This window comes from Myotis lucifugus, unplaced genomic scaffold, assembly GCF_000147115.1.
Source record: "Myotis lucifugus unplaced genomic scaffold, Myoluc2.0 scaffold_33, whole genome shotgun sequence".
In the NCBI taxonomy this organism is placed as follows: Eukaryota; Metazoa; Chordata; class Mammalia; order Chiroptera; family Vespertilionidae; genus Myotis; species Myotis lucifugus.
The window spans coordinates 8,100,563-8,127,928 of record NW_005871081.1 but is presented as its reverse complement, the minus strand read 5'-3'; the positions used below and the strand labels follow the sequence as shown (position 1 = coordinate 8,127,928).

The window sequence follows — 27,366 nt, the reverse complement described above, 5'->3', positions numbered from 1 at the left end:
ATAGTGATCAGTCAAGCAGTCATTCTGGTTGTTCTGCTGTTAGGGTCAATTTGCATATTACCCTTTTATTATATTGGATAGGATAGAGGCCCGATGCAGCCAGCCTGCCCTGATGGGGGTCCCAGATTGGGATGGGGGTCACCACTGAGGGGCGGGGCCGGCTGGGGCGAAGGGCGGCGGTTGTTTCGGTCTCTGGTCCTTCTGGTCATTCCACTGTTTCCATCGCTGGGCTTTTATTATATAGGAGGATTATAAGCATCTAATCCAATAAAAGAGAAACGTACAAATTGACCTCACCTCCGCTATGCCCCAAGCCACGCCCACCAGCCAATCAGAGCGACTATATGCAAATTAACCCAACCAAGATGGCGGCTGGCAGCCACGGAACTGGAGCAAGTAGGAGGCTTGGTTGCCCTGGTGATGGAGGAAGCCAAGCTTCCCGCCTGCCGGCTGTGGCCTCCACTCAAGGCAACAAAGTTTCAATTATAGAAGATAAATAAATCCCAGTTACCTGCTTCCAGCTAGCCTCCACTGAGAGCTTGGGTGCCTGGGGGCTGTGGCCAGCCTGCAGCCATCAGCCCCTCACCCAGGCTGGCCACCCCCTCATGGGGTGAGGGTCCCTGCTGGGGGGCTTGGCCAGCCTGCAAACAGCCATCAGCCCCTCACCCAGGCTGGCCAGGCACCCCAGCAGGACCCCCCTCCCTGAAGGGGGTGTGGCCAGCCTGAAAACAGCCCTCAGCCCCTCACCCAGGCTGGCCAGGCACCCCAGCGGGACCCCCACCCTGATCCGGGACACCCTTCAGGGCAAACCAGCTGGCCCCCACCCGTGCACCAGGTCTCTATCCTATATAATAAAAGGGTAATATGCAAACTGACCCTAACAGCAGAAAGACTGGGAATGACTGGTCACTATGACACACACTGACCACCAGGGGGCAGACGCTCAATGCAGGAGCTGCCCTCTGATGGCCAGTGCGCTCCCACAGGGGTAGCTCTGCTCAGCCACAAGCCAGGCTGACGGCTGCCAGTACAGCGGTGGTGGTGGGAGCCTCTCCCGCCTCCTCAGCAGCGCTAAGGATGTCCGACTGCAGCTTAGACCTGCTCCCCACTGTCAAGTGGACATACCCCGAGGGCTCCCGGACTGCCAGAGGGATGTCTGACTGCCAGCTTAGGCCCGATCCCTGGGGAGTGGGCCTAAGCCAGCAGGTGGACATCCCCCGAAGTGTCCCAGACTGTGAGAGGGCACAGGCCAGGCTGAGGGACCCCTCTGAGTACACAAATTTTTGTGCACCGGGCCTCTAGTATGAAAATGAAACCAAAAATAGATCTGAAAGAGGTACCTAAAGATCAAGTTTATTGCTCTGCTCTAATACTCAGTGTTTTTTTGTTTTCTTATCCCCATATTCACTGAAAATTTTAAATTTTACAAAATAATTGCAGTTTTATGTGGTAGCATTGTTAACCGAAATCCTCTTAACTCACATATATTTATCTAGTCTTCTACTCTGCATGTGTATATGTTGTAAAGAGGAATTACTAGTAGATGCTGGTATACCTGGATTCTAAATCTTTTCTCTTCCAGTCATTAATGTGTATTTTGTATATTTTTTTCAATTTCTGTATGTCATGTTTCCTAATTTCTGAAATGAAAGAACCAAGTTTGATCTCTATATTGTGTTTCAGAGTCTAACGAGGCTTCATTTTCATATGTATCTACAAGACTGACATGTTCTGTCTTTGTTGTTTTGCTCATTATTGTAGCTACTTTTGAGCAGTGGGATACTGCCAATATTATCCGTGGCGTTTTCAATAGAATGGTCATTCATTTAAAAATGCCAGTCAACTAACTCCTTTATTCCTCTAATGTTATATTTTATAGTTTAAAACACATTTCTTTTTCTTTTACATCTAAATACACTTTCAGGTACATTATTTGTAATCCACATAATAATCTTAATGGATGTTTTTATACTCAAAAACAAGTCACATAGTATAATGTTTGGTACATAGTAAATTTTCCTTAGTTAAGTTTTTTTATCTTTTCATTTTATGACAGAGCTGTGGCGTAGGGACATCAAACAATTTACCCAAGGTCATGTAGCCGAATGAATAGTGGATTAGAGTTAACATGCATATTTTGTGTCCTTTTGTTAATTATGAAATCTAATCCCACAGGTGTTGGTGCTTATGTTTCACCTGATATGATGGTTGCTGAATATTCTCTCAGAGAGAAATTACCTGCCAATCAATATACGTGGTCTTCTAGAGGGCCCAGGTAGGTGGAGGGTAGGACAGGTAGACTATTATAAATATTTGGCTAAATTTTACATGGTAGGTGAGGCAGAGTTTTGGTAATTTTACTGATTCTTTCTAATAGTTTTTACTTTTTCAGCATTTTCATTTTGATTGAGAATTTATCTCAAGGAAACTGATAATTAAAGAAGTAAAATGCAGCCATTTCATTGTTAGATGTATTCTGAGTGTAAATTCTTAGGCCTGTGCCCCCAAATCCTTCATTTATGAGGATCTGAACGCAAAGTAAGGGCTAGATTATCTTTAGAAAGTAGTGAAGGCCTTTTTTTGCAGTACTTTTGATGTTTAACTTAGGTGAAATAAAGGACCAAGCTTTTGTTTGGTCACAGTTATAGGCCTGCAGTCCCTGTGTTTATGTGTCTGAAATTATAATGTATTGAGCAATTTTGGGTTCAATCCATAGTAGGCAAGTTCTGTTTGATAAATGAATTTCATCTATTTTGGTTTCTTGAAGCCCCTCTGTGAAGTATATTTCTCTGATTCCAGGAACTGATTATCTTTCTCAAGAGGTATAGTAAGCCCACATTTATATAATCCCTCATTATGACATCAGGTACAAGTACCTTCTGGAAAATAAAGCCTATTTTAATTCATCTTTTTACCTCTTTGGAATTATTTTTTTAAAAAGAGAATCAACTTTGAATTTAATTCAGCAAATACCTTATTGCCTTCAGTAATAAATGAATAGGTTGTCATCTGAGTTCACAATTTCGTTTTAGGACATTATATAGGTGGGAGTATCACTTCCTTTTGAGTGGAACCCTTCAAAGAGGTAATGGTATTAGAGTGGGCCTTAAAAGATGAATAGGACCCTCAATGGTTTGGCTCAGTGGATAGAGTGTCAGCCTTCGGACTGAGGGGTCCTGGGTTCGATTCTGGTCAAGGGCATATGCTGGAGTTTCGGGTTTGATCCCCAGTGTGGGGTATGCAGGAGGCAGTCGATCAATGATTCTTTCTCATCATTGATGTTTCTATCTCTCTCTTCCTCTCTGAAATTAATAAAATAAAACTTTTTTTAAAAAAAACTATGGATAGGATTTTGAGAAGTAGGGAATTTTATATGGCAAGAATAGCATGAACCCAAAGATGAGCAGGTTTTAATGCAAAGATTTGGGGAAATAAGTAGTAATTGGGTTTGTTGAATGTATAAAACATATCAAAGGGACTATTGGAAGATAAGATTAGAAAAATTGGTTGGGATCAGATCAAATATGATAATGCTAAATTTAATCCTCTGAGTTACAGGTATCTTCCTAACTATCTCTAGGTAATTTCTTTTTTAAAAAATAAAATTTATTTTAGTAATTTTTTTTAACTGTCATTAAAAGCAATCAGGCTGTGGATCTGCATGTGGTTGAAGAAGCTTTGCCTATATTTTCACCTATGTCATAGACTGCCCTCATTAGCCTAACTAACTGGCCTAAAACTATACATCATTGAGTAAGAGTGGCTAGAAATAGGATAAGAGTCAAAGTCAGCAAATGTTTATATCTTTTATGTTTAGTTAATAAATGCATTAATTATTAAACTTGTTCTTTTCTAAAATTGATTTTTAAATATTGTTTTATCTTATAGTCAGGATAAACAGCAAGTATTAGAGAATGTTTAAACTAGCTTTTGTCAGTCTTATTTTTATATAGAACTTTTAAATAATTATTTTAAGAAAATGAGTTTATGAATTGTGGGGAAGCTCTGATTAAGCAGATAGTGGTTCATAAACCAGTTTTCCTAAGAATTGAGAGAATTGGTTTCATGTTTACTGTACTATAAACTTGAATATTATTGAAAAGACTTGGTTTTTAATTACTAGACAGGGTGTGAATATAAAACATTGACTAATGATCACTGAATGAATATATTCTGTAGGCTATTTTAAAAATCCTCTTCATCAGGAAAGACTGCCAGACAAAGAAGTTACTTGTATTCTTGATGTTTGCAAGTATGGCATATATCTTAAAGGCAGATTACCAAACAATAGCTACAGAAACATGTTTTGAATTTTATTACATGTTGTATTTTAGAAGAAAAGTTTTTTATTTTAAGGAAATTTTATTTATTTTTTAAAAATATATTTTATTGATTTTTTACAGAGAGGAAGGGAGAGGGATAGAGAGTTAGAAACATCGATGAGAGAGAAACATCGATCAGCTGCCTCCCGCATATCTCCCACTGGGGATGTGCCTGCAACCAAGGTACATGCCCTTGACCGGAATCGAACCTGGGACCTTTCAGTCCGCAGGCCGACGCTCTATCCACTGAGCCAAACCGGTTTCGGCATATTTTAAGGAAATTTTAATATAATGTTTGCATAAGGTTTTTATAAGAAATATGTAAGGTTTATATTAGAAATTTTTTTTAATACAATTTTTATTCACATTTTATAGAACCCATTTTTAGAACACAGATTAAATGCTTTCCTATTAGCCACTTTAACAGATTAGTGGAAAATTAATACAGGAAGTAAGTCTGTTAGAATTGATGACTCTTCCAGTTTATTTTCTTTAATAATAAGATACCAAGTACTCATTGTGAACAGTGGTAGACAATATAGATGATGCCAAGAAGTAAGCAAAAATTACCCTAAATTTCATCTGTAGTATATTTGGGTAACAACCTTTTAGTCATTCTGTGCATAAATGGAAGATTACACTATTCAGGCACTTCTGTCACTTGATAATACGACAGGTCAACAGATATTTACTTCACAATATTTGTTTTAAGATAATTATTAAAAGGGATGCCACTAACCCATTTCGTGAGGAAGATATGATTTGCATGCTTTCAGATCTCTGTGTAAAAATATGAAACCAAATTGCACTAGTATCCCTCCCAAGAATAAGAAACCAAATTGCACTAGTATCCCTCCCAAGAATAAAAATAATTTAGTCAGTTGGGGAAGAATGGTACAAAGGAGAGAAGAAGTGTAGTGTGCGTTTATTCTTCCTTTACTTGGGGCAGAGGGCAGAGCTTGTGTTTGGGGACAATGAGATAATGAACTCTACGGACTTTAATTCATTAATTTAGAGCCAAAGCCCTAAACCAGGCAGCACTGTTGATTTTGTCCAATATGTCAGCCACCAGGCAGCACTGTTGATTTTGTCCAATATGTCAGCCACTAATCCCATGAAGTTAGTCTGAATTAAGATGTAAATTAACTCACATTTTTCTATCAGTTACATATTGAAATTATATTTTGGATATGTTGAATTAGAAAGTACATCATTAAAATTAACTTCAAATTCTTGTCACGTTTTTTAAATGAAGCTTTTAGAAAATTTATAATGACATGTGTCCCACATATTTCTATTGGACAGTGCTGTATTAATTCAGACAAAGGCAAAGCTTATAGTCATGGCCAAGAGAAGTATATTCATCAAGGAGTCTGAGCAATGGCAAAATTTATTTTAAAGAATTTATTTAATTTTTTTTTCATAAACATACCCGATAACCTTTTACACCTAAGTCTGTTACACACACAACACACACACACACAGATTTTGATCATTTACAAAGGAAAAATCTGCTCAATGGGGAAACAGTTGTGCTGGGTATTTTTTCCATTGATTCCAATGATTTCAAGTAGTCCACGGGATTATACTATAAATTATTTGAACACCCATATTTATCCAGTTATTATCATTGTAAGCAAACTAATGGCCTTTTATTCAGTGCTGATGGGGCCCTTGGAGTGAGTATCAGTGCACCAGGAGGAGCCATTGCTTCTGTTCCTAACTGGACATTGAGAGGAACTCAACTAATGAATGGGACATCCATGTCTTCTCCCAATGCATGTGGAGGTATCGCCCTGATACTTTCAGGTAAGGACATTTCTTACTGCTCTACGTGGTACTATTTCCAGTAAAGCGATGGTGAATTTTTAGCTATTGCACATATATTTTAAACAGTTTAATTTCCTCCCTCCCTCCCTCCCTCCCTCCCTCCCTCCCTCCCTTCCTTCCTTCCTTCCTTCCTTCCTTTTTTTGTTAATTCTCACCCAGGGATATTTTTCCCCTTGATTTTTAGAGAATGGAAGGAGGGGAGGGAGGGAGAGAGAGATCAACGTGAGAAAGACACATCATTTGGTTGTCTCTTGCATGCAGGATAGAACTTGCAACCCAGGTACCTGTCCTTGACTGGGAATCCAACCCAAGACCCTTCAGTGTGCAGTCCTATGCTCTAACAACTGGTTCACAATGGCCAGGGCTAATTACTTTTCTTAATGAGATAGACATGGCATATAAAATGGATTTTAAATGTATTATTTTATAATTTACCTTAGTCCTGCTACTGAAATGTATTGTTTATTTATAAGATTAGGTAAGTAGGTATTAAGTATCTAGACAATTTTATTTTTATAGCATAATATTTAGGTAATAGACATAAAAAACTAGAGGCCTGATGCACGAAATTCCTGCAAGTGGCTTAGCCCTCATTCCCCTCCGGCTGCCTCTCCGCCCCGCCCCCCACCCACTGGTCTTTTCGGAAGGAAATTTCGCTGTCCAGTCTAATTAGCATATTAGCTCTTTATTATAGAGGATTATTGAATAAGTTTATCTTACCTGATTACAGACAGTTGTTTTCATTTTCTGAAATTCTTATGGTGAGAAAATGTGATAGAATTGATAATGTTCTGGGACTCAAAGTAAAGTTTAAGGTGAGAATAATTTATGTGATGATAATGATTTGACTGTGTATTCATTATCCATTCAACAAATAGATTTATTTATTGGCTATTAATGACTATCAAGCATTCTTTTAGCTCAGGGGCTAAATTAGTGAACAAAACATCAAAAATGTCTGTCCATGTGGAGTTTATATTATGGTTGGAGGAGATAACCTATGAAAAAAAATACTAAATAGTTATCACCCAGGTTGGTGTGGCTCGGTTGGTAGGAGCCTCGTCCGTACACCAAGAGGTGGCATGTTTGATCCCCAATTAGGTCACATACCTAGGTTGCAAGTTCAGGAAGACATGCAGGAGGCAACCAGTCAATGTTTCTTTCCACCCCCCTCTCCACTGCCCCGCTTCCTCTCTCTCGAATCTATTTTTTAAAAATTATTTTTTAAAAAAGTAATAGTCTGTATTCGTTATTGGAAGGTAATGAATATTTCTGTGGAGCAAAGTGAAGTGGAAAGAGACGTAGGAATTTCTAGTATGCTGTGCAGGAGGCTTATATCATGAAATAGGGTGGCATTGACATTGACTAGCACTCAAAGTTAGGGTACCCAGACTGTTGTGACAGTTTTACCTCAGAAGTGTCCCTCTGATATAATTTCCAGGATTCCCCTTATTACTAGTCCTGTTCAACCTCTCCAAATATATATTTTTTAAATTCTTTATTAAGGTATTACAAATGTGTCCTCATCCCCCCCATTAAATCCCCATCCTCCCCCCCCCACCCCCCACTCATGCTCTCATCCCCCTGTTGTCCATGTCCATTGGTTTGGCTTATAAGCATGCATATTCCAAATATTTCAAGTTTGCGCATGCCTCCTGCCTTTGGTCATACTGCTCTCTGCCTAGAATTCCTTTCTCCCATTTTTTGGACTTGCAAACTCCTGTGCATGTATTTGTCCCTCTGATAGAGCTTCACCTTATTTGCTCTTACAGCGGCATGATGTTTCCACGTTTGTTTTGCTCATTTCTTACAATATCATAAGAATTTACACGTTTGTTGAGCTCTGGAGAGGGCAGCAATACTATATTACTTATCTTTGATCCTTAACAGCAGGCATTAATGCAGGGTTTACAGATTGGTGGCCTCCATATTCTTCCTGTAGAACAGTCATTCCCAGCCTGGGTGCTCCCTAGCATTACCCTGGAAGCTTTTAATTCATATTTGTGCCTGGGATCTAGTCTCAAAGATGCTACTTTAATTGGTCTGTGGTGAGGCCTCAGCATCTTTTCTGCTTGTTTAAGTTCTCCTGGTGTTTTTATTACATGCAGTCAGGTTGAAAACTACTGCCAGCAACTATACAGTGGTAGCAAAAGTAGGTTTACAGTTGTTCATATGGAAGATAATAGAATGATTAGTAAATACTAATATAAGAATAAACTGTTTTGTATACTCACAACTGTAAGCCTACTTTTGCTCACCCCTGTATTGTTTGACCAGCAGTGTTTTAAAGCAAATGTCATTGGAATGCCTTTAGGTATATGCTTCTTACATTTACATTATCTCTGCATAGCCTGTTTTCATGCCCTTGCATAATGGGAACACAGTCATTTTTCTTACATAAGTCTTTGTGTGATGCCAGCAGTTTTGGTTAGATTGTTTAGTGGGTTTTTTGTTTTTGTTTTTTTAAGATTTAAAAGTGAGTGTTGAAGCACAAGACATGAAAACCAGGGAATGCACATGTTATCTGTACTGGTGAAGGGGGAAAGGTTTCAAAGTAGTGAGTTCTCTAACACTTTTTTCTTTTTAAATTTTAGGTCTAAAAGCTAATAATGTTAACTACACAGTTCATTCAGTTAGAAGAGCTCTAGAAAACACTGCAGTGAAGGCTGACAATATAGAAGTATTTGCCCAAGGACATGGTATTATTCAGGTATTGTTGTTTGTATGGAAACTGTGTTGTAAGTCATTGAGAAAATATTTTAGCTTTGTTAGATAATATTTCCTGTTATAATGATGAATGAGTATATCTAATTCTAGATTATATCATAGTGGTCTCTGAACTGTAAGCAAAGAGGATATGAAAACAAATTTTTTAGTTAAGACAAAATTTGTTGCAGTAAGATAGAGAAATATAATACATGTAGAACATATAGAGGGTAGAAATTCAAAGCAAACAGGTAAAGGGCAAAAACTGGTAAATTATACTGGCATGTGGGAGAGTTCCTCACTTTGGTCAGTTGGGAATAATAATGTGAATGAAGAAAGTAGGGTAGGTGAGTCCAGTAGTTAGACTGTAATTTGTCTATGAAAGTATCCTTGTCCTTTTAATTTTAGAGAGCTGTATATAGAAATTAACTTTTTGCTTGTACTTTACCACAAGTGAAATCAAATTGGTAACTTGCAACAAAATATTTTCTTGACCTAACCATTTATATCTTATTCTCTGTGTTCTTGTAATTAGGTTGATAAAGCCTATGACTACCTCGTTCAGAATACATCATTTGCTAATAAATTAGGTTTCACTGTTACCGTTGGAAATAACCGTGGCATCTACCTCAGAGATCCTGTTCAGGTGATGGCACCTTCAGATCATGGTGTTGGCATTGAACCTGTATTTCCAGAAAAAACTGGTAAGTACTAAATGGATGGTAAGCTAAAGTGCTCACATTTATTATTTAAGTGAATAGTATCATAATAGAGAAATGCTGTTTGGGCTAATGTTCTAAAGAGAAAACATAAATTGACAATATTGTCATTATTCTTATATTTATTATTATTATTATTATTATTATTATTATTATTATTATTTCACCCAAGGATATGTTTTCATTGATTTTGAGAGAGAGAGAGAGAGAGAGAGAGAGAAATACATCAGGGTGAGAGTGAAACATCAAACAGTTGCCTCCTGTACATGCCAGATTAGCAATCAAACCTGTAACCTAACAATGTGCCCTGATCAGGGATTAAACCTGTAACCTTTTGGTGTATGGGACGACCGATGCTCCAACCAGTTGAGCCACACAGCCAGGGGCAGTGTATTATTTTAAATATTATAGATTTTAGAGAAAAAATGATGGCACTTAGGGATTCCAATACTATGGCAATTCAGTTTGCATTCTGACTACCCAGGAAAATATGCAAAATGGGTCTTCAGTTACCTACATTTTTATTAAATTGTGGATAAATGATCAAATACCTTTTCTTTTCCACTTTTACTACTTGGGTATAAGGCAGAGTAGGAAGTAGAAGCAGCCAAGAGTGCCTCTGCTCAATGAGGTAAACAAAAGAGTCCTCACTGTATATTTGACAGTCTTCATGTTGATCAAATATCATTTCCACATGCAGTAATGAAAAATATTCACCCAAAATCCTTATATTAATTTAAGGCTGTAGCAGTGTTGAGTGAAAGTGTGAATGGATTATAAGTGAACTAAAGCTTGAGGAAGATTCTGTGATTTTTATTTAAGCTGTGTTTTGCCTAGTGCCTTTTACAAATTTGCTAAATTTTTTTGAGAAGATTGAACTTTTTTAAATGAAAGAGAAAGTACTAATCTTTAATTTTTGTTTTTCTTTAATGCCAGAAAACTCTGAAAAAATATCCCTTCAGCTTCATTTAGCTTTAACTTCAAACTCATCTTGGGTTCAGTGTCCTAGCCATTTGGAACTCATGAATCAATGTAGACATATAAACATACGTGTGGATCCCCGGGGCTTAAGAGAAGGATTACATTATACAGAGGTATTGGGGTAGCTTCATTTATTTTAAACTTTCTTTACCTTTAAAATGTTTAAAAGTACTTTATGTGGCAGTCCTTTTCCCCATTAGTGTGAATTAGACAAGGGTTGTCCTGCATGTATTTATTTAGGCTATTTGCCATTAATCATGTGACCTGAAGCAGAAAATTAATCAACTTGTGCTTAAGACCTTTAAATTTTCATATTAGATTAATTTATTCTATGAATAGATTACACTTTTTCCTTTTTTCTTTGTTTAATTTATGGATACTGAAACATGAACATGCTGTTTTTTAGGTATGTGGCTATGATATAGCATCCCCTAATGCAGGTCCTCTGTTCAGAGTTCCAGTCACCGCAGTTATAGCATCAAAGTAAGTAACACGTTCCCCGTACAGTAACAGCTGACCCTGGAACAACACAGGTTTTAACTGTGTGCGTTCACTTACTTGTGAATTTTTTCAATAAATGCCTGTACTTACACTGTTTTTGATTCGTAGTTGGGAGTCCACAGGTGTGGAAGGCTGACTCTGCTCTAATCTACACCATTTTATACAGGGGCTTAAGCATCTTCAGATTTTGGTACCCCATGGGTTGTCCTGGAACCAATCCCCTGTGGCTACTGAGGGACAACTAAGTTTTGGGGGAATCAAAAGTTGTACATGGATTTTTGGCTGCTTACAGGGTCAACACCCTTATCCCCATGTTGTTCAAGGGTCAACAATTTTTTTTTAATGGTTACTTATGACAACAATGTGAACTTCTAAAGGGTTAATTGGCAAGAACTAGATAACCAGGCTTTAGTTCTGCTCCTTGCTCAAAGTTCAAGTGGCACATAGTCAACCATGTTATTCCTTGTTCACTGTGAGAATTAGTGATGACATCTGTTCTGTGCCCCTGCATTGAAACTGCCTTCCACCAGCATGCCCGATTCAGAGGACCTCTTAGTCTTCATCTTGCCCAATCCCTCTGAAATATTAATATATGACTTCATTCTCTTCTGGTCCCACTCCATTTTAATCCCCTTGTCTCTGGGATTACTGTTTTTCTCCCTGGGTCTTCCACTTTTCCAGTCACCTGCAGTTTCCAGACTCTTCGCTTTCCATCTTGTCTTCCACCTGAAGCCAAGGAATTCAAGGCTGATCATATTGCTTCCCATTTAAATATATCAGTGGCATGTTCAAGGACGAAGTTGTGCTCCTTAAAATAGCAAACAAGGATCCTTTATAAACCAGTGTTTCCTGTCATTTTACATACATCATATTCCGTGAGGTCACAGATGCTGACACTCCGGGCTTCCTCAGGACTGGGTTGATTTCTGTGCTTCGGTTTCCTGTTTCTCAACCACCAAGCATGTTCCTGGTCATCCCCAGGGGAAGGGAGGCCCTTCTTGCTGCTTCCTAATGCTTTTTACATGCCTGTAACACAGACTTCAGCGAATATATTGTCATTTTTTATTTAATTTACCCACTTACCCACCCATTTGACTGAGCCCACTGAAGAAAACACAGGAACTGTATCTTACATGTTCAATATGGAGCCCATTTTACAGTATTTATACAAAACAAATAGTTGAGTAGAATAAGGACAGGATTGAGATTATGTGAGTATTGGAAACAATAGAAAGTTCTAAGTTAACAGTTTTTATATAGAATTAGTTACCTGGTAAATATTAAATGTGCAATAGTCTCAGCTTATACGAAACATAGGATGGAATTGAGGAGGTAAAAAGTGACGTACACATGAAAAATTCCAGGACAGCTAAGTTCTCAACCTTATGTTTTCTAGAAGTCCAGCAGGAGCCTAGACAAAGTAATGTATAAGATTCAGGCATCAGCTGAGACATTATCTCCTTCAGGAAGCTTTCCCTGGTCCCTTTGCACGGACCAAATCTCTTCTAACACTTCCTGTCTACCAAGAACGTGTTGCATTAAATGTCTCAGGTGGTTTTTCTGTCCCCTCTCGATTGTTTGTGGCAAAGGACTCCTAATAACAATGCCTTCTATATAGTAGGCTCTCATTAAATTTTTGTCACACTGACTAGAATTTGTCCTTAGTGTGTACTTTAGGTTTTCATAGTGGGTAATATACATTAGACCTTTATGTTTCATTGACTTCTTACAAAAATGGTATGAAAGTAGATTTTTTTCTTTACTGTGTCATGCTTTGCAAACATTTTGAAACTACAAAAGGGGGTTTATTTAATAGTAGTCTTAGAGCTACAATCAGTACCAATGACATAAAAAATTACCTTTGGTTGTAATATTTAGAGCTCTCTATAGCCCAAATTCTGATAATTGGAAAAATTCTGTGAATGAAGCACAATTTCTTTAATGAAAAAAGTGAACTTGCTTATTGTGTGTGTATGTGTGTGTATGTGTATCTTATAGATTATAAAGCAGACAGGTAAAAAGTAGAAAAATCATTTATACTGGGCTAGCCAGAGTTTATCTCTGCTAATATGTTGCAAAAATGAGATTGTATTATGCACACTGTTTTGTAACCAGCCTTTAAGTATTAATTTCTAACGAACTATTAAAATCTAGAGTACTAGTGGGCTTATAATTAATATAAAGCCTTTTTTTTATGAGAGTATCACATTTAATCAATAATTTATATTAATTTTCAGAGTAAATGAATCCTCACACTATGATCTAGCCTTTACAGATGTACATTTTAAACCTGGCCAAATTCGAAGGCATTTTATTGAGGTTCCTGAGGGTGCAACATGGGCTGGTAAGTAAAACTAAAGTCTATATTGAGCACTTATCTTTCTGTACATTCTATCTCTTTTATGATTATGACTATATAACAGGGGTCCTCAAACTACGGCCCGCGGGGCACATGCAAATACAAATACTGTATTTGTTCCCATTTTGTTTTTTTACTTCAAAATAAGATATGTGCAGTGTGCATAGGAATTTGTTCATAGTTTTTTTTAAACTATAGTCCGGCCCTCCAACGGTCTGAGGGACAGTGAACTGGCCCCCTTTTTAAAAAGTTTGAGGACCCCTGCTATATAAAGTTCATGTATTTGTAATGCATATTTTCCTCATAACAATATACACTGAGTGGCCAGATTATTATGACCACCTGGCGTTTGTAGGCAAATTAGCTATAATTTCCCGCTGAAGTTACTAGAGGGCCAGATCATTATAAATGTCTGAATAGCACAACATACCTAAGTATCGTTGCTGATCAAGTTCATCCTATCATGTTGATGGCGTATCCCAATGGAGATGGCTTCTTCCAACAAGACAATGCGCCGTGCCACGGTGCTCGTATTGTGCAGGAGTGGTTTCAAGAACATGAGGGAGACTTTACCTTGCTTAGGTGGCCCCCACAATCAGCAGATCTCAATCCAATTGAGCATTTGTGGGACGAAGTTAAAAGAGCCATCAGGCAGCTGGTACCACAACTGTCAAATCTCACAGAACTGGACAGTGCTATTCATCAGGCATGGTGTCAGATTCCTCGCATCACCTTTCAACATCTCGTGGAGTCCATGCCAAGAGGAATCGCCATAGTATTGAAGGCAAAAGGTGGCCCAACGAAGTACTGATGGGGTGGTCATAATAATCTGGCCACTCAGGGTATATCTGGCACTCTAGATTTGCTAGTAGATTTTAAACTTTTTAAAGATCTGTTATTATTTATCATTGGCTCATACATCAGATCAGGCCATCTTAATGTTTTAATATTCAAGATTTTAACTTAGTTTAGCATAATGCCTTACCTGTTAGTGATTGGAGTTAGAGTTGCATTGTTGAACGACTCTGGCTGCCATGCATGTAGACAGAGCCCCTTGGAGATATATAACGTTAGGCTCTGATGAAATATACACTAATCATTTTAAAGAATAAAAATCTACAGTTAATACTGATTCTGAAATCTTTTTGATGGTAGATGTTAGTAATTATAATGCCCTAATTGTGACTTGTTTAGGCTGGTGTTGAAAATAATTAGTTGTGTTTTTTTTTTAAATAAAAAGTTATCAGATGATTCAGAATGTAAAGAGATCAGAGCATTTAACAGTCTCAGATTAGAAATGTACTACAGAGGGTGGAGGAAATGGGGAGATGTTGGTTGAAGAGTACAAACTTTCAGCTATGAATAAATTCAAGAGATTTAATGGTGACTGTAGTTAACAATACTGAATTGTATACTTGAAATTTGCTAAGAGAGTAGATTTTAAATGTTCTTACTATCGAGAAAATTGGTAACTGTATAGTGTGTGTTAACTAACCTTATTGTGGTAAACATTTCATAGTGTTTAAGTACATCAAATCTTCAGGTTGCATGCCTTAAACTTAATGTTATTTGTCAATTTGATCTCAGGCAGGGATGGGGCTAGGGCTAGGGCAGTGGTCGGCAAACTGCGGCTTGCGAGCCACATGCGGCTCTTTGGCCCCTTGAGTGTGGCTCTTCCACAAAATACCACGTGCAGGCGCGCACATGCAGGCGCGCACATACAATGCGAAACTTGGTGGCCCATACGAAGAAGTCGGTATTTTGTGGAAGAGCCACACTCAAGGGGCCAAAGAGCCGCATGTGGCTCTTGAGCCGCAGTTTGCCGGCCACTGGGCTAGGGGGTGTCAAAAAGAAAAAAAAGTACTACAGATGATTCCTATTTCAAATAAAACTTACTGTTAATAACATCAGGTTTTGTATTATTAGCAATTGATTAGGTTCACAGAGCTCTGTGCCAACTTGACCTTGTGAACCAGAGAATTAAGCCCTGCTTAGTTTCCTGTATAGGAGTGGATATTCAGTAGATAAGCTGCTGATCCTGCTTCACAGTGATTTGGGCTTACCTCTACCTCGGAATAAAGCTGAGCGTATGTAGTTCTGACATTATCCCTTCTAGAAGCAAATAGAATACAAATAAGCCAAGAGGGAGAGACTAGGAAAAAATATTAATGAAGTTGAATAGATACTAATGGAATTTAAGCATGATGACAAAATAGAGGTTTCTAAAATTAAAATCCTCTATCAGGAATTACTTGGCTTTCTACTAAAAGAAGAGGAAAGGTTGAGCTTAGCAGAGGGGAGAGGGATTTTAAAAGGTGTCTGATTAGGATAATTGTGTGTCCACCTATAGAAAGCTTGCTGTTTCCTGGTATTTGCAGCATAGTGGTTGTTTATTTTAATCCTGATTTATTTATTTTCCATAGCTGAATCTTCTGCCCTTTCAGCTTTATTAATACTCTATTGAGTCTTTGTTTTTAAGAAAATATGCAAATTTCATTTGAATATATAATTTGATTATTGATATATTATTTCCTAATAAGTGGGCATTCTTAAAATCATTTTATGTCCATTTTGAATCTTACCAGCATAAAATTTTGCTTCTTTTTTATTTTAGAAGTTACAGTGTGTTCTTGTTCTTCTGAGGTATTGGCCAAGTTTGTTCTTCATGCAGTACAACTTGTGAAGCAAAGAGCATATCGAAGCCATGAATTCTATAAGTTTTGTTCCCTTCCAGAAAAAGGAACTCTGACTGAAGCTTTTCCTGTCTTAGTAAGTTTTAATTAATAGTTCGAAATCCTGAAACAATTTCTCTTCCCTTTCGGTGTGGATAAGTATTTGAATTTGAATTTGATTTTATAGTTTATATTCAGAGTTTTTTTGGGCTCTTTATTTTGTTAATGCCAAATAAATGAAGTAGGAAGATAAGTAATCTAATTAGGATACTTGAGATTGAGTCTGAGGTAAATATTAATTAATCTCTTTTTAACTCTTAAATAATTTAGTCAAAGAAAGTGCTGGTCTGACAGATACTCTTGCCTTGCATCGGGACCCTGACTGATAGTGTGTCTTTATCCCACTGTAGATTATTTCCTTATTTAAGACAGTTCTATGCATCACTTAAGTTATTTTATTACTACCCATGAGGTTAATTTGCTTTCTAGGTGAAACTGCTACTGCTTCTTACAGAAACTACTTCAAATATGGCAGGTCTTCATTCTTACCCATAGTGTTAGAAATAATGACTAGACCAGTGATGGCGAACCTATGACATGCGTGTCAGAGGTGACACTCGAACTCATTTTTTTGGTTGATTTTTCTTTGTTAAATGGCATTTAAATATATAAAATAAATATCAAAAATATAAGTCTTTGTTTTACTATGGTTGCAAATATCAAAAAATTTCTATATGTGACAGGGCACCAGAGTTAAGTTAGGGTTTTTCAAAATGCTGACACGCCGAGCTCAAAAGGTTCGCCATCACTGGATTAGACCTTCCTCCATGGAAGGTGAATGTACTGACGTTCTGTCTTGAACCTGCTCCGTAGTTGGTCATATGATCTTGCCTATATCTTACTTTTCTGATTACTTTCACTTGTGTTCAAGTATGTATCAGTGTCATGATTCATCTTTAAACTTTTTAATATACTGATTTCTAGGAAACGTAATTTAAAACTGAGCACCGGGAAGTTTTTGTTTTTCATTATTTTAATGGGGAAAATTTAAGTAATCATAATTTCATTTTGTTTTGGTTGCCAGGCAACTTGGAGCCTGAAATTAATCTGTGGCTATTGAATATGCCTTATAAAGCTGTAATACCCTTTCTCCTATCATTATTTTTCCTTTGGTCCTAGGTTTTTATTCCAGTTTGTTTTCACCATTATTTTATTGTATATGTTTTCAAAAGCTGCCGCAGATCTTTTATGACAAGCAGTGTAGAATTATGAGTAAATAACTGTATGTATTTAAATGCCTGCACTATATCCCTGCAACTGTAATTTCCATAACTCCAAGCACAGTTAAAAGTTATTGTGTTCTCTTGCTTTACAAGTAGGAAAAGTTTGAAGGCATAGCATTGCTTTGAAACATCTATCATTTATATTCTGTAATTTGAAATAAAATGAGAACATTGAGCATATGTAGTTCTGACATTATCTGAGATTATTTATACATTTGTAATTATTTTTCTTTGCAGAGTGGGAAAGCAATTGAATTCTGCATTGCCCGTTGGTGGGCTAGTCTTAGTGATGTCAATATTGATTACACCATTTCTTTCCATGGGATAGTGTGTACCGCTCCTCAGTTAAACATTGTGAGTTCCACATTTTCATTATTTTTAAATTCATTTGTTTGTATTATTGAAAAATAATCTCACTGGTTGAATTTATACTTCATTGGGGACATTACCAGTAGTTCTTAAAATAACCACAGGTAATTTAAAAGTAGTCCTGTTTATGGGTGCTTACCAACTTTGCATTAGACATTTATTTTAGGTCTTAATATTGTTATAAAATAGAGTTTATTTTCAGTGAAGTTTGAGAAACTAATTTGATAAATATCCTTCATAGCATGCATCAGAAGGAATCAACCGTTTTGATGTTCAGTCCTCCTTGAAATATGAAGATCTGGCTCCCTGCATAACTTTGAAGAGCTGGGTCCAAACACTACGGTATCATTAAATGTTTTAGGGCTAAGGATGTTGAATATTAATGTGGTGGGGGGCAGGAGGATCTTACACTCTTTGAAGAGATAGTAATTTTCTTAAATCCATCCGAATGTTGGAAATGAAAATTCAGTTTATGACACTCTAGCCTCAATCCTGGCAGGTCTCTGAGGCAACCCCAGCAGTAGCTTCTAGCATTGTATAGCATGTATGTAAAATTTTCAGTGCACCCAGCAGGACCTATTCTGTGAGGAGTGAGCGCCACCTGCAATCAAAACCTGTTCTTCAACACTGTTAGTGATTGCCACTCTAGCATCTAACATTGGGATCTGATTATACTAAGGACTATTAGTTGTCATTTGAAAATGTTTTTATTGTGAAAAGATTATCTTTATAATGTTGCAAAATTTATAATATGTATTGTTATGGTTCAGTCAATAAAGAATTAGGTAAGTTATTGATTAAAATATTATAAAGTATACTGAAAAGGGTAGTATTTAGGAATGTGTATTTGTATCTTGTGATATGTTATTGATTTTGTTGATTATAGTTTTGTCTCATTAAATTAATTCTTGAATCAAATAACTACTCATCGTCTAATTACAGCCCACTGAGTGCAAAAACAAAACCTTTAGGATCAAGAGATGTTTTGCCAAATAATCGTCAACTTTATGAAATGATCCTTACCTATAACTTTCATCAAGTAAGTATCTTTACAATAAAGTAGACTTTTACAGTGCACTTTTGTGTTTTGTTAATGAATCAGAATTTAAAACGGGAGGATGATAAATTTAGTCTATGTAAATATGAAATAGAATCAAGTAATTAACAGTGCTTAATTTGGAATTATTCTTAGGGAAATTATGATTTGTAATAATCTAAGTACCATTCAAGTCTGAAGTCACAAATTGTAGTTTGTGGTGACCTGGCCTTTGAGCCTTAGTTTTTGTAATCAGTGAATCTATTCAGTGGTACCTGGACAGTATTACCTGTCCAGTGGTTAGGTATCTCATCAATGCCAGATGCCTTCAGAGTATTGTAGTAGGTAGCCTGTTTGCTTTCTGTGAAGCAGGCTTTGGAGCAGTGAGACATTAGAACAATTCCTAGGTTGAATGAGTGGTAAAGGTATTTGAGGCCAGTATAAATGTTGGATAAAAGAGTTTATGTAGGATCCATAGATTTCAGTAAAACTCTTATTAAAACATAATATTTGGTTTTAATTGGGAGATTGATTTCAGTGAATATAAAATTTCAGTTTTATAAAGAAAATACATGTTAATTTATTAATACAAATGGCTAGGTTTGTATTTTTAAAAGAGAAGTACCTGTTATCAGTGCCAAAATACCAGATGTTCTACATTTAAAAAATTGGCTGTCTCAAGAAAAAATTTTAATATTTTTGTTGTAAAAGTCTCATCAGTAACAGTATTACAAATCTTCATTAGAAATCATGTGAACCATGTCAGGTAATAATTCTTTATTTTTATAGCCCAAAAGTGGGGAAGTAACTCCAAGCTGCCCACTACTTTGTGAATTATTATATGAATCAGAATTTGACAGCCAACTGTGGATCATCTTTGACCAGAATAAAAGACAGATGGGTTCAGGCGATGCCTATCCACATCAGGTATGAAATTTGCAGTGATTTTAAAAATTAACAAATTCCTGATTTCTCATTATGGTAATATTTGTGTTGTGTATTTTTAGAAGCTCAGTTGTCTGTTGTCGAACAGAATGGGACTATCTTTCAGCCATGTAGTTTAGCTGATTAAGTTTGGGGGTAGATGAAGGCAAGGATGACATAGGCACTACTGGCCAGCATAGTTTTGTTTTTGTTTTTTTTTCTACTTCCTACCCACTGCTTCCACCCATCTGAAGGTTGAAGGCAAATCTTCTGATATACTAGTAAGTGAGCACCTGGAAATGATCTTAGGTTTTAACTGGATAAAGAGCACTATAGCAGTGTCCTAGAACTTTCAAATTTATCTTTTCATTGGACAGCTGTGTATTGAGCACTTCCTGTATGCCAAGCACTCTGCTTGCACTATTGTATTGAAGAAAAAAACCTTTTAATCATAAATTACAGAAATTTTATCCCTGATTGAAATATTTCTACAAGGATATAAGGTAAATCCTATAACATTTATAATTTTATACTAAATAATGACAGTAACTTATGCAGGTGGGTTTTTTGTTAGTCATTCAAGGAATGATTTCCTTTTGTTCTCAAAGCAAGTCCCAGTCATATCTCTCCCAGTACAGACTGGATTGTTGCAGAGCCATTACTTTGGTTGCTTTTAAAATCTCATCAGAAGAATACAGGTTAACTAGGTGGAGCATAGTAAATTTTATTCCTTAGTCTCTGATTGCTGCATCTATCAGCAATAAAGGGATGGGGCATTTTGGTTATAATAGAAAGATTACCAGTCATGTGTATACGCATGTGTGTGTGTATGTGTCTTAGTTATTATGTAGCACCTCAATTTTGCTAATTTTGCGTGTTGTTTTATAAATTCTTGAGTAACCATGAACTAGAAAATAATAGCTTTTCTCAGCCTGGAACACACTGATGTAGCTGAGACTATGGGAGTAACCTGTAGTTGGAAGAATAAGGGCTTGGGAGTCAGACCTGCCTTCAGCTCCCTTGTCCTTTACTCTGTATGTGACCTTGGACAGTTCACTGATGTCCCTGGTCCTGCTTGCTCACGTGCAAGATTGAGATTTTTTTTTTGCGTATGCATAGGTGTGTGTAGTAACTTGTGCTGTACCTCATCTGCAGTTAAGCACTCTAAATTGTAACTGTTCCTGTTTATCCTCTTTCTATAATTTCTGTTTACTTGGCTAAACTTTACTTTTTCTAAATGTTGTTTTTCTTTTTTTAGTATTCGATGAAACTGGAGAAAGGAGATTATACAATTCGTCTACAGATTCGTCATGAGCAGATCAGTGAATTGGAACGTCTTAAAGATCTTCCATTTATTGTTTCTCATAGGTTGTCTAATACCTTGAGCTTAGATATTCATGAAAATCATAGCCTTGCACTTCTAGGAAAGAAGAAATCGAGTAATTTGACACTACCACCCAAATATAACCAACCATTCTTTGTTACTTCCTTACCTGATGACAAGTAAGTGAGGTCGTTGCTTATACTTAATGCCCACCATGCACACTATATTCTATTAATGTTAGTTCATTACCTTAGTAAAATAGTATGTTGTGATTTACCATTTTATACTAAGGTTATTTGTCCCTTTGATTTTTGAAATCTTAGCTATGGAAATTATTTCAGAGTGTAATGATTTTGTCCCCTTTTCCCCCACTCCTAATTATCTTTGTGAAATGTTCTCTTTTTTTCTCTCTCTTTTGAATCTTCTTGTTAGAATACCTAAAGGGGCAGGACCTGGATGCTACCTTGCAGGATCCTTAACATTGTCAAAGACTGAACATGGAAAGAAAGCGGTAAGTACTAGTTTTGTTTTGTTTTTTACACTGAAATTACCTATTCTAAAATTTCCCTTTCTTTAAAGATGGGGATTAATTCCACATTTCAGAATGGGTAAAAGAGAAGATCTCCCTGGCCAAAATATGTATAGTTCCCCCCCACCCCTCCAAGTTTCTAGTAGAGATCAATTAATATTTTGTTGTATTTTAAAATATTTAGTATTCTTGTTCCCAAGTATAAGTTACTCTGGCCCTGAATCTGTCCTACCTTGCATGGCTAATATACTTGAATTTTCCATTAAGTCAAACTTACATCTGATTTAAACTTTGCTTAAATGAATGGGTGGCTTCTTAAAACTAGTCAGAACAATTATTGCTAATTAACGATATTTTTCACACTGTACAGACCTTTCTCTTGTTCACATTTTATATGATTATGTTGATAATTATAAGGTGTTTCTTTTGGCATTGCCTTTTATTTTGGAATTTCAAAATTATGGGATTTTTTTGTTAAAAACGTTTTTCTGGTTGTTAGAGAAATATTATAGTTCAATAAGTAACTCTTAGCTTTTCTCTCTTTTCATTACAAATTTATTATGAGAGAAGTGTTTATATAGCTCTGTCACCTTTTGTGATATCATTTTAGCTCAGTGCTAGTAAAAGTTGTCATTCTTACAGTTTTGTATTTCTCTTTAGCGTTAATTAGTTCTTACAAGCTAAGCCTACTATCTAATGCTGGAATCTAGAAATGCTGTTATCAGATGAATAGATCTCATACATATTAACAAGCACACTTATTTCTTGTCACTATTGAGCTAAAGATCATTTATTTGCTGTCATAGAGGCATAACTTGGGAATTTTGTGCTTAGGAAAAGTTGTTTTCCCTGACATTTCTTGAGTCTCATTTCAGTTTATACTATGTATTTATATATTCTTTAGTATGATTTGAAGTGAATGAGTTGTTAATTGTACTGGAATTCATGGATGCACTGATTTAAGAACTAGTAGTCTTTTCTTGTAGACATCATTTCCTGGGTAGCATGACCACTTCCTCCATGGGGCTTCAACAGTGAGGCTTCAGTGATGATGTTCACACCCAGATAACTCTTCTGAAGTGTCCACTTCCTTGTGATGAGTATGACAGAAGAGCATTGTTATTAAATGTATGCTTTTTAGCAATTCAGAGATAGTTACTACTTCCTGGCTGCAGTTGTGAAATTATAAACATCTGGGATTAACTATAGTTATTACTTATCAGGGTAGATTTTCTTGAGAGAGAGCAAAAAACTAACACTATAAGTTAATTATATTTCCCAGCACATTATTTATTTATTACTCTTCCCTCAGTAGTTTTGCATTGTTTATGATTTTTGGTAGTTGGGAAGGTTCATTTTACTTCTCTTTGACTTGAATGATGCTTTTTCTATGAGAGCATGGGTGTATGTGATTGTTGTGATGTCCTTAAAAATCAGACTCTGTAGACTATCAGCTAAATTTAATATTTCCAAAAGTGTTTTGATAACTAATGAATTTTGCTCTACTGAATTTTTGAAATAAGTTGAAAAACATTCACCCTGAAGAATATCACTTCAGTGCATTTTTATTTTTAAAAAAATCAAAGTGGCAATGTTGCTTTATTTAAAAGCATGCCATCTTGATCACAGACAAGACCCTTCTAAGTATGTGACACATACAGGTGGAAAGTAAACTGGGAGAAAATTATACAGAGGTGGTGTCTCCATCCTGTGTAGATGCATGTTTTCTTACAGAATGTTGTTCTAACTCCCAGGGGCAGTCTGCAGCAAAACGACAAAGAAAATTTAAAAAGGTACTGATTGTCAGTTCTTTAAAAAGATGTCTTAAAGCCTTATTTGCATATTAGTTAAACTTTTTTTCTGTCACTATTATAAATCCTTTAAAAACAATCTCTCCCTTAATCTTTCTTTAAGTTCTGCAGTATAGTGCCTTTAGCTTATCAGTGTTGACATACTGCTTTCCTAAAGTTACTTTTCTACCATAAATTGCTAGAGGACCCCTGTTTTATATGTACATAGCAAAAAATAATGCTATTTATGTCTTACTACAGATAAATAATAGTATTTTAAATTTTGCATATCTAAAATCTTATGTAGAGAGAAATGAAACTTTTTGGCCATATAGGCCAAACAATTATTTTTAAAGTCTAAAAAACATTCTTAAATTGGATGATTTGATTAAAAATATTATTAAGGTATTTCAAGTGAAGTTGATTCCTTGCTCTTGCATCTTCTTAGTTCTTAAAGGGCAGAGACAAACAGAGCAATGGACAAAGCAGGAACAGAAATAAGGACTGTTGACCCAAAATTAAAACTTATACTAAGAGCATAAGCAGATTTTCAGGCCATAACTAGTAAGTAATCTGATCAACTTTTCTGAAACTTATTTGACAATCTCTGATTGACTACTAGAGCCAAAGTTAACTCAAAAAAGAAAAATTCTACTTCAGGTGTACTTTAGAGAAAGGGATACATATTCAATGAGCTCTCTGGTGAAAACCTGCTGACATCTTTTAGCATTTAGTAATTTTTCCCATTCAAGCTGGAAGCATTGCAGTGGGAGAATTAGTACTTTAAGGTATGAACAAAAGACACCTTTTATTTCTTTTCTTTTTTTTTTATATATATATATATTTTATTGATTTTTTACAGAGAGGAAGGGAGAGAGATAGAGAGCTAGAAACATGAGAGGTAGAGAGCTAGAAACATCAATGAGAGAGAAACATCCCCCACTGGGGATGTGCCCGCAACCCAGGCACATGCCCTTGACCGGAATTGAACCCGGGACCCCTCAGTCCGCAGGCCGACGCTCCATCCACTGAGCGAAACCGGCTTCGGCCACCTTTTATTTCTTAATTCAGAGTGATATGAAACGGGCTCACCATTTTATAACAGGTTAAATCCCTTTATAAAAAAGACCTCTGAAATGCCCGTATTATTATGTAACGATAAATACTTTGTTCAAACAGAGTACACTACTGGTAATCACCTTTCCAGGTTTAAAGAAAAAAAATGTGCTTCTCCATTGACCAGTATTTCTTAACTGAAATTCTTGATTCATTTGTAGGCTATATTATTCATTTAATGAAACATCAATGTCAGTTCACCAGACTGATAAAACTAATTTCATGTTATCTATAGATTGTTTATCTTTGGGTCAATGTGAAAATAGCTTGCCAGCCACTGTTTTAGAGAATGAGGAAAAGGTATCCTAGGAGCCCATTAAAAATAGAAGATACATATAACAAAGGCAAAGATTTATAGAAGATACATATCACAAAGGCAAAGATTTTTTTTCTTCTACCTGTTGTATATTTTGGTTGAGTTTTGGGGGAGTTTTGATGGTATCAAATGAATAGAAAGATTATTATTATTACTTGATGGTTAGTAAAGCTTTGTATAAAGAACTTTACAGCTAGAGTACCTCTTCCCATTTCTCTCTTCAGTGCAAGTATACAGGAAGCTCTGATTTTAAAAATAATTAGTATTATAGTTTTATAGTCACAATACCAAAATATATTATTAACTTATTGCCTGAAAAAAAATACCAACTAGGTTTTTCTGTGGACTTTTTCTTTGGGTTTCAGTGACTTTTGACTTAAAATGTGTTACACTTTTTTAAGCTCATTGTAATATGAAAGAATATAGTTACTTTTAACAGATCATAAATAGCATTCAAATATACTAGTCTTTAAAATAGCTATATTAGTTTGTGTGAAGGTATTACAATTTTTAATTTAGTTAATAATTTAAGAACTAGGAAATTGGTTTTTTACTCCAAATTTTAATGATGGTATGTTTTATCAACCAAAGAATAGTTACTGATTATGTGGGTATGTTTTACTTTCTTAATAATACTGTTCAGTTCAAACACTGTTGAAATACTTTGTGAGCAGAATAGTAAATAAACCCAAAAACTTACTGTTAAGTATCCACAATAGAGCACTTTAGCATTTCTGCTCTGAAGATTCTTTTTGACTATGTTTTAAAATCATAATACTTCTCAAGGTTTACTGATACAGAATCATTTTTATTAAATTGACCCCATGCTAGGTCCTTAGAAGCAAGTTGTGAAAATACTGTCAAAAAGAACAGATGACCGTGATAAAGCAAATGAAAAATAACCTCATTTTTCTTTTGATTAAGAATTAAAACTACCATGTTCATAATTCTTAGTAATAAACATTGTTGTCCTGATATACTTTATAGGATTATATATTAACATTTATAATTTATAATTTGATATATTTAAAAATATAAAAGGCTGGTTACAAAATCTTGATCTCTGCTCCTCCCTTCCCCCCAAATCATTCATCATAAACTTTCCCTGTCTCTTTTGTGCTTTTAGTGATAGTGTATGGTTGTTGTGATAAAGGGTTTCTTCCTATTTGTAGATCTTTGTTAAGTTTATTGTTAATCATAAATTAACTTTAATGGATTGCTCATTTTAAATTCAGTTCTATTTTCTTTCTTCTGTACTAAAACAAATACCTTTCCTCTGAGCTTCAGGGGAGGAATTGGCTCGCAACAGAGGCTGCCCCTCAGGAAGTTTGTGTCTCCCTAATCAGGCGAGGAGGAAGGAAAATGAAGGGAGCTCACGTTAGGTTAGAGTGACTGTGGACTGCCTCTGCAGAAGCATGACCTCAGAGAGAATAGGAGAGGAATGGTTGGAAGCCATCTATAACTTCAATCCTTAGGTTTGTTGTCTTTGTTATACAGATAACACTGACATCTGTTTGGGTAAGAACTTGGTGCTAAATCATCAACTCAACTTTTTCAGACACTTTAACTTGGCCTTGCACAGGGCAGTGCCCACCAAGGAAAATAAACCTCAAGAAGGAGAAAAGGGTGGGTGGCAGGGCCAAGAAGGAGGTAGCCCCAACAAAATACCTGCTTTGTTTTCCCTACCTCATACTTCACATGCAGGCTCTGGGCTGAGAGAGAGAGAGAGAGAGAGAGAGAGAGAGAGAGAGAGAGAGGAGAGAGAGATGGATGGTTATCCTATCTAATAAAAGAGAAACATAGCCATACATCTGCTACCCTTCCCATTGGCTAATCAGGGCGATATGCAAATTAACTGACAGCCAAGATGGCGGCCGGCAGCCATGCACTGAAGCAAACAGGGAGGCTTGCTTGCTCCAGTGACTGCGGACTCCAACGTTCCCTGCCTGAATTGCCGGCCTCTCAGCTGCAACTCTAAGCAACTGTGTTGCAAATATAGAAGCTAAACAAAACCCCAGAAACCTGCGTTAGTCAGCCAGGCTTCAGCCAGCCGGACCGCAACATTGTATCAAATACAGAAGGTAAACAAGGGCCAGAAACCTGCTTTCAGCAGCCGAGGCCTCAGAGCTAAAGCTGGCCCAGAATAAAAAGAAAAAAAGGAGCGGTTGGGAGCTTCAATCACCCGCCAGCCTGAAAACGGCCCTCAGCCCCTCAGCCAGACTGGCCAGGGACCCCAGTGGGGACCTCCACCCTGATCCAGGACACCTTCAGGGCAAACCAGCCGGCCCCCACCCGTGCACCAGGCCTCTATTCTATATAGTAAAAGGGTAATATGCCTCCCAGCACCAGGATCAGGGGAGCCACGAGGCCTCCCGGCACCGGGATCAGCGTGACAGGGGGCAGCGCCCAAACCCCCTGATTGCCCTTCGGCTCTGTGTTTGACAGGGGGCGGGGCCACAACCTCCCTAACTGCCCTGCTCTGTTCGTGACAGGGGAAGGCGCCCCAACCCTCTGATCCGCCCTGCTCTGTGCCTGATAGGGGGGAGCTCCCCAACCCCCTGATCGCCCTGCAGCTCTGTGTGTGACAGG

The 27,366-nt window shown here is 36.8% G+C and overlaps 1 protein-coding gene across 1 annotated transcript in view; it reads left to right on the top strand.

The window, feature by feature from the left end:
* Nucleotides 1–27,366, top strand: part of TPP2 (tripeptidyl peptidase 2) — an 84,660-nt gene that overhangs the window by 40,950 nt on the left and 16,344 nt on the right. The window contains 15 exon segments of the mRNA XM_023752476.1: nucleotides 2,176–2,275; nucleotides 5,983–6,131; nucleotides 8,747–8,862; nucleotides 9,394–9,562; nucleotides 10,514–10,671; nucleotides 10,965–11,041; nucleotides 13,297–13,403; nucleotides 16,033–16,187; nucleotides 17,611–17,727; nucleotides 17,984–18,084; nucleotides 18,685–18,781; nucleotides 19,568–19,705; nucleotides 20,961–21,205; nucleotides 21,459–21,537; nucleotides 23,310–23,348. Of these exon segments, the coding sequence (XP_023608244.1) occupies nucleotides 2,176–2,275; nucleotides 5,983–6,131; nucleotides 8,747–8,862; nucleotides 9,394–9,562; nucleotides 10,514–10,671; nucleotides 10,965–11,041; nucleotides 13,297–13,403; nucleotides 16,033–16,187; nucleotides 17,611–17,727; nucleotides 17,984–18,084; nucleotides 18,685–18,781; nucleotides 19,568–19,705; nucleotides 20,961–21,205; nucleotides 21,459–21,537; nucleotides 23,310–23,348 (1,847 nt within the window).